Source organism: Barbatula barbatula, assembly GCF_947034865.1.
Source record: "Barbatula barbatula genome assembly, chromosome: 4".
Taxonomy (NCBI): domain Eukaryota; kingdom Metazoa; phylum Chordata; class Actinopteri; order Cypriniformes; family Nemacheilidae; genus Barbatula; species Barbatula barbatula.
Genome location: NC_136768.1, coordinates 252,024 through 260,663, shown reverse-complemented (window position 1 = coordinate 260,663; position 8,640 = coordinate 252,024). Strand labels below are relative to the sequence as shown.

General features: G+C 45.2%; 1 protein-coding gene across 1 annotated transcript; it reads left to right on the top strand.

The window, feature by feature from the left end:
• Nucleotides 1–714: 714 nt before the first annotated feature.
• sobpb (sine oculis binding protein homolog b) lies at nt 715–8,380 on the top strand (the record flags this gene model as incomplete). Its single annotated transcript, XM_079454115.1, has 7 exons — nt 715–807; nt 2,421–2,547; nt 2,632–2,826; nt 2,904–3,055; nt 4,241–4,339; nt 4,428–5,959; nt 7,162–8,380. The coding sequence occupies 6 exons, from the start codon at nt 715–717 to the stop codon at nt 5,952–5,954; spliced, it is 2,193 nt and encodes a 730-aa protein (XP_079310241.1). The 3' UTR covers nt 5,955–5,959; nt 7,162–8,380.
• Nucleotides 8,381–8,640: the final 260 nt, after the last annotated feature.

Below are 8,640 nucleotides of genomic sequence, written 5' to 3'. Positions count from 1 at the left end.
AGAGAGACAGAGAGAGAGACAGAGAGAGACAGAGAGAGAGAGAGAGAGAGAGACAGAGAGAGAGACAGACAGAGAGAGAGACAGACAGGGGGGGGGGGATCAGGTGACACCCGCAGGGCACGAAATCTTAACCGCGCGGCCCTGAACTCGAGTTCTCGGTTTACACGAGCGAGCGCGCAGCGCGTTTATTCTTCGAAACACTGAAGTCAGTGTATGTAGTGATATATGTGTGTTCGTGTGTATAGAGAATAGATGAGAAGAGTTTGTCCCTACATATGAAACATGCCTGTAGATGGTCGCTATAATGTTAATAATATGTAGAAACAATAGCTGGCAGGTCTATTTATACCCTCTTTCAACTCTAGACAGATTTATACACACCCCAGTCCTCACTGACATTAACATTGTGTCTGTGTGACACGCGCATATTCAGATTCCTCAAAGTCTCATTATTGCATTCTCACATCAGAAGATGACACGCGCACGGATCAGATCACCTCGCGCTCTGTAGCCTCGGTACTCGCATTCCTGCCGAAATGGACCCGAGTCCGCCTGTGGGAGGAGGAGGAGGAGGTGTTGAGTTTCACCTCCTCCCCTGGATCTCCTCCGCACTCACTTCTGCGCGCTCATTGTTCCAGCGCCGCGTCGCTCGCTCGGGATGGGCGTCAGAATCCCGTGACAGGCGCGTCTGACAGCAGCCGCTTCACCCGAATCATGCCCGAGATGGAAAGCGGACGAGCGCCCGAAAACAAGCGCAGCAGGAAACCTGCGCATCCAGTCAAGAGAGACGTCAACCACGACATGAAGGTAAGAGAGTTTGAAAGAGTTTCCAAATCACGTTTAGATTGACATGTGTTTGGTGGTCAGTGTTGGTCGAACTGATGACCGGGAATTTATTGATCTCGTCTCGTCTGGTTGAGGGCTTGTTCATCTGTTTGAATGGGATGCCGTCTCAGATATGTTGAATATAACCTACTTTAAAATAATTCAATCGTATTCAATATTCATTTCCGAAATGTAGCTTAGGGTTGTCTACATCACAAAAGTACATGTGCAGTTTTTTTACACAGTGCTGTCTAAAATAAACCCCAGCAGCACATCTGCAACTAACACAAATAATAACAGAAAGTTCAGCAGTATTTTGTTATTGTGATCACTGAATCAACCGACAAGTAAGAGAAAATAAACATGGTTAATACACGTTTATATAAACGGTGAGCAGCCACACAACATTACTTCCGCTATTATATATCAATGGTTAATTTTCGGAAGAGCACGGTGAGATCATTGAGATTCTAGTGTTGATAAGTCACATCTGGACACGCGCTGGTCTTCCGAGCTCTCTTCATGCGCACTAAATGTGAAATAAGCAGTGGCCGTCTGTGCTGGACATCTCTCCACAGACACATTGACCTTATTAAATCTCGGCCGTTTATACAAGCCGACAGGCTAATGCCTATTTCACAAGGTCTCTTTTTGATATCCGATATGGATATGTGATATGTTTATAAATGGCTGCCCATGTTGACATCCAATATTCCGTTCATAGATTCTCTCTCTCCAGAGCGCAGAGGGTTTCTTTCACGTTTCCCTCTCTATCCCGGCTCGTTTTATGGGAGCGATTTTGGATCTCAGCAAATGATATCCATCGGGGGGGTGTAGAGTTACAATTTAACTCATTTGAATCCAAACACATGAAATCGTATCCGGGCCTGATGCAAGCGGTCCCGGGCTGAAGAAGGGGTCGCGGCGGGTTTGTTGCCTTTGGCTGCCGCGCGCTCGCTGCGGTTTGGGACGGACCTGTCACTCTCGCTGAACAGATGTTTGCTTGAACTGCCAAGAAGAAACAAAAACAACATTGTTGAACGGGAGAGAGGAAGGTAAAGGATCGTCTGCTGCTAATGAGAAGCCAGCGCAATCCATCTGATGGGAACGAGAGAGGCGTGCTGATGTCATCCGTCTTTAGGGCGATCGCTCGCTCGCTCCGTGGTTCTGGGAATCTGTGACTGCGCACTGGTGTTGGGTGTCCTGTGATTTCAGCTAACTGCAGATCGTGTAACAGCAGGCCCTGATCTCACGGAGACACCAGAGAGCTCTGTAGCGTCTTGATGTGAGAAATACGCTGGGAAAGTTTCTTCAGATCCGTTTACAGAATGACTGAGTCTGATTGCAACAAACTCGTGAAATCGAGACGCAGATTATGACAGATGAGTTTAACCGTCATGTTTATACAATGTTCCCCCTATAAGAGACTCGTAGAAGATGCAGTTCTCACTTGTGTTTTTATTTCATTTGAAACGTTTGAGGCTTCAAATATTCAATGAAGGGTATACGGAGGTGTAGAGGTACATTTGATGAGAAATGTTTGAGTTCGGATTGAGATCTTCAGTAATATTGACCTTTTTGTCTGTGTGTTTTAGAACTTTGCTGAGAACACCATGAATGAGCTGCTGGGCTGGTACGGCTACGATCATGTGGACCTGCGAGATCCGGATGCGCCTGACACCCGCCACCGAGCTAAACACAACCATATATCTGTAGTTAAAGGTAACATTACACACACACACGCACGCACACGCGTGTTCTGTTCTTGTGTATGTGTCAATCAACACAGAAAGATTTGTTTTGCAGAGAATTTACTGCCAAAGCCAAATGCAGTGGAGAGGAACGTGCCATTATCTTCATCAGAGCCTGTGAGGAATGCTGAGAGGGAGCCGGTGGTCACACCCATCTCATCATCATCATCATCATCGTCGTCTGTCTCTCCACGAATCAGAGAGCAACACAACATGAATGTCGTTGTGCCATTAATCAAACCTTCTGCTGGTGTGTACCACACACACACACTCTTTATGATGATGTATGTCATGTGATGAATGTGTTGAAATGTTTTTGTCTGATAGTGGAAGATGTGCAGAATGTTCAGATCGTGTGTGTGTGGTGTCAGAAGGAGGGAATGAAGCGTTATTCTCTGCTCATGGGTTCAGAACTCAAGAGTTTCTGCAGTGAGAAATGTTTCGCTGCCTGTCGCCGGGCGTACTTTAAACGCAACAAGGTAAAAACCACACAACTCATATTCAACATGATCAAATGTGACTTCAGTCACACAAACAAAACATGTGATCAACCGAAAATCCTACGAGAGGTTTCTCTTTCAAAGATCTCAGTTCGCAGTTGATCTTTCTTCTTAAAATAGCTTACAAGAGAACGAGATGAGAGAGTAACTGTTGAGACATATGAGAGTCTGGAGGTGTAAACTGAATGATGAGAAATGTTTGAGTTGATATTGAGATCTTCACTAATATTGACTTTTGATCACAGACGAGACAAATCTGAGCTCAGTTCTCTTCTGAAACTCTCATGACAGAAACATCGGAGACTTTTGTTCTCCATTTCATGTCATTGATCAGTATTTTGATCAATAATTGAGATATTAAAGAGATCTCATCTGTGACTTTTATAGGAATGGCATTTGTTCAGGTTACACATTCACATATACAGTATATGTATAAATAAATAACGTTTCTTCCTTTTGGACGTTTCAAAATCCTGCAACTTTATAGTTTTCCTCCTGGTGGAAACTTCCTTTTGAATTTTGGATTGTGAATATGGTGTTTGAAAATCAATTGATCGTGTTCACCTCCACATCTCGTCTACATTCATCTGTGTGTACTACATCACACGTGCACGCACACACGCACACACGCACGCACACACACACACACACACACACACACACACACACACACACACACACACACACACACACACACACACACACACACACACACACACACACACACACAGATGAATGCTGATGGACGGATCAGTTTTCAGGCCGCTGTGTTTATGTTGAGTGAGACGCACATTCCCACAACAGAGAAGAACGAGTGAAGTTTGAAACACAGAGGATAGTTTATCCGTCTGACAGCGAGTGAGAGCCGCAGACCAGTTTTAGCCTGTCTGAGAGGAAGAGAGACGGCTTTCATTTCACACTGCATACTTTACTCACTCAGGAATCCTACACACACACACACACACATTTAGAATTATTAGTTTACTTACAAATGTGTAAATATCTTAAGACAGTAAACAATTTTTTTCATTGTGATAGCTGTCAAACAAACACTTGTTTTACTTGAATGTTTGTAAACATGACTCTTGAACAAATGTAAACTATTTCAAACTTGAAGATGGAGTTGACATACAGTACATGTCTGTGTGTTTGTGTCCCCTTAAGGCTCGAGATGAAGATCGCCATGGTGACCAGTCACCGCCTCCGGGTCATACCCTGGACACTCCCTCGACACTTCTGCTGAAGATGAACAACAGCACTCGTGTAAACAAACACACACACACACACACAGATGTGTTATATTGTGTTTTCTGTATCTATCTATTGATGTTTGTGTGTTGTTTGTGTGCAGGTGTGTGATTGGTGTAAACACATCCGTCACACTAAAGAATATCTGGACTTTGGTTCTGGTGAGGAGCGACTGCAGTTCTGCAGCACAAAGTGTCTGAATCAGTACAAGATGGACGTGTTTTACAAGGAAGCGCACGCTGCACTCAACGGTTCTCCTTCTGCTTCCTGCGGAGCTCATAAAGACGAGGAGAACCATCAGAAAGCTGGAGGAGGAGAGAACCAGAAGCTTCTGACCCCAGAGTCCTGGGACAGCTCTCCACCCAAAACCCCCACATCAGTGTCTGTGCTAAACACTCCGTCTTCATCGTCTTCATCACTGAGGACGCCGGTCTCCACAAGCCAGTCTCGGGAGCGGTCGTGTGTCCAGACAAACACGTCACCCTCCGTCACTTTGGACCAGCCACGCCCACCTCCTATAACCCTCCCTTATGTCCGGCCCCCCCTGCATGCCCAGGGTCTGCGGAGTCCCATCCATCATCCACCCCGTAACCCGCCACGCCCCGCCAGCCCCATGCAGCGACCTCCGCACCCGCCTTCCTTTGCCCCGCTCCACCCGCCCCCTCTGCTTCACCCTTACCCCACCCAGTACGTACCCTTCCACCACGCCTACCCTCCCCACCTGCCCCCGCCGTGGCCGCAGCCCATGATGCTGCTTCCCTACCCCGTCATCGTGCCCTTCCCGGTGCCAATTCCCATTCCCATCCCCGTACCTCTCCTTTCGGGTCACGTGGGTGTCATACGAAGCACGCCCGACCCGGGTCACTCAAGCTCAGAGGAGTCAGAGGTTCAGCGCAGAATAAAGACGGAACAAACTCCTTCCCCTCTCGCCGTCTGTTTATCCTCACCGTCTGTCGGGTCTTCGGAGCGGCAGGTGATTCAGTGTCTCCACAGACAACCGGTGAAAGAGGAGCTTCAGTACGGCACCGCCTTACCTGACACGCCCGAAACCTCCACGCACACCACACACGTCTCACACGTTCTATGCAAAGCACTTAAACATCACGCCGGCAACGCGACATCGGTGGTCACCCCTGCAGCCTCCGCCTCATTGGACAATAAAACCGTCACTCCGGCGTCACTGTATTCGTTGGCCCGTTCCACCGCCATTCAGATCACCTCCGTTTCATTGGATGGTACGCACAGAAGTGGCCCCGCCTCTGATGTGACAGCAGACTCCACTCAGATTCCCTCACCTCTGTCTGATTCAGAGGACGTGAAGGAGAACAGTTATTTGGGTGGTTCGACCAATCCCTGGTCAGCGGAGAGGACGGACTCCCAAAGCGACCAATCGAAAGAGAGCATGGTGGCAGAGGATGCTTCTCAAGATGTGGAGCACACGTATGCTCGATCCGTACCTCCCAAACTACGGGAGAAAAATGCACACGTGAATGCTCAGACGAGCACACAAACGCACTTACACACACAGACGTACAACTGGCTTCCTCAGAGCTCAGAGACCAGCGGAAGAGACGATCCAGAACCTGCCGTCAAGAGAAGATGTTTGAGAATCAGAGATCAGAATAAATGAACCTGGTACGACACACACACTTCACAGATGGGTTTGTGTAGAAAGATTTAGGATCAAAGGAGATTTTCATGTGTCTCAGAGAAATGCCTTCAGTTCTGTCACACTATACAACTTATTCTGGATGTCTCTCTCACTGTTGTTTGTGTGTGTGTGTGTTTTTGGGTTATCCCACAGAATGGCGCCAGAGGGAAACTCAATCTCTGTCGTAGCTCTAAAGTTGCACAAGCAGTAAAAGAGCAGAATGGTTTATACTGCAGAAACCAGAGATGCTCGCAAAAAACACACAATCCTGCCTGTGTGTGTGTGTGTGTGTGTGTGTGTGTGTGTGTGCTGGTCCAGATGTTGTTTCTGGAGGGTCCGCTGTGTCTCATGTTTCAGTCAAAATGATGAGGTTTTTATAGATACGAGCTCAAACCGTGAAGATCTGAAGACGTGCGTTTGTGTGTTGAAAACATCCGCTTTCATATATTTGTCTAGTTTGGGTGTATGTCAGAAACCTGAACTGTTGTTTTAAGTTCTGCGCTTTCAAAAGATTTGTTGATTTTACTGAAAGATGTTTTGTACTTCATGTGAGAGGATCTTGCAATGACTGAACCGCACTGAGTTTGAATGGAGAAGATTGTTCGCTTGTGTGTATTTCTGTTCTTCTGACCCAAAGCTGATGAATGAAAAAGAGCCGATGAGCAATAATCACAAACGATTCGTTTTTTAAGGCACTTTTTCTGAACAGAACAGACAATGATAGCAGATCTTTCAGCTAAATTTACAATATAGAAGGTGACTGATCCAGGGTCAGATTTCCATTCTGCACACGCTGATCTCGGACACAAACAGGTCCAGAATTCCTCTTTTGACACATTTTGATGATCATTTCAGAGTTTCCAGTAGGTGAATGTGTTAATATTGTGTGTTATTCTAGAGGTTTTATTGCTGTAAAGTGATCCGAGCACTCAGGGATTCACTGAACGTTTGAAACTCAAACTCTCACCGGAGACGGAGCCAGACCTCACATCCTCTTCAACCTCTCTCTGCTTTTCATCACCGTTTCTTTGCTCTTGCTTTACTGCTGAAGGTTTTTGATATATTTAGGGGTGAAGCTGTCAGTATCATGTCCAGGTCACGTGTTACTGTAACACTTTCAGAAGATGTTCAGTGTTTGACAGGTTTAGTTATGGGTGAAATATGACGTGCTCTCTCTCTGTTTTAGGTTTCAGAGTTTATGGGTTGAAAATGTAGCGTGTGAACATGCAGTGGACACATACAGCCTTCAACATCGCCCTTTGGTGACCCTTAGCCAGCAGACGAACAGAAGGTCACATCCAGCGTTCAGCGGCAGGGTTCAACTCCAGAACGTCATGAGGACCATCAGAAGACACGCTGAGATCAGACGTGTGTGATCCGGTTACACTCTGACTGTGTGTGTGTTTTGCCGAGCTTCTACAAAGCCAGCCATTGTTCACCACTGCCAACCCATCCTCACCGCCTGTGTGTGTTTGTGTGTGTGTGTGTGTGTGTGTGTGTATGTTCAGCTGCGGTGTTGGATTACCTGACACACTGGCGCTTTGGCTACAGGGCATTTTTAGACTTCATCTGAAGAGTGCCAAGAGTGCACAAACACACACGTACACAGTACACACACACACACACACATATTATTCTGCTATATCAGGTCCTCTTAGAGCTGAGACACAGAGAGAGAGAGAGAGAGAGAGAGAGAGAAACAGAGAGAGAGTAAAAGTGTTTATGGCCCACATTCACTTAATAAACTCTGAATGCCATATTCTGTCTGACACAGTGCTCAGATTCTCATATTTTTACCCCAAAATGCATCACGGTTATGTCAAAAATCCCATTGTATAACCGCAGTACTGTACTTAAAGCACTGAAAAATGCTTTTCTTTTACGCAAAATATCAGAAAATTTCTAACTCAATTTGCCATAAACAACATGAAATTCCACACATTTGTACCAGTATTATAAAGACCAAAGCCAGTGAGTTTTCAGTGAACACTTTTATTAATGTCCAGCAGAGGGCAGCATTGACCTTAAATCACTTGAGCTGTAAGATTCATGAGTGATTTCAAAGGCTCACACTTTAACTTTTCATTTTTAATGCCTGAATATTTCACATCTGTGCCACTTGATACATCAATGCATTGTAAATAATGCCAAAACAATGACAATAGAACATAAGTCTTCATAACATGTTTTTGTTGCCACTAAAGCAGTTTCAGTGAACGTTTTGTGTATATTTGTATGGTGTCTATCGTGATGTCAAATATGTTGTCACTAGCTGTACATTCATTTAAATGTGTTTGATTTAGCATCAGAATGTGACGTAAGCACGTGATCACTGACTATCTGTGTGATTCTGTCAATCTTTATTAGATTTTTTAATAATAAAAACTTCATATAACACCAATCTGAAAACATGACGTATGTGATGTGCTTTTGTAATTTAATTGAATTTTTCATTATACATTTTCCTAATGTAAGTTTCATTTATATTTCAGTTACTTTTATTCTCTCGAGTTTAACATATTTAACACTTTATTGCTAAAAGGAAACATTTTTCATTGTTTAAGACTTTATGTGATTGGCTAATACATGCGCTGTGAGCAGAACTCGGTATCTCATTGGCTCACTCGTCTGCCTTTAACTCGCGCGTCAGTCGTGGTCGCGGGAG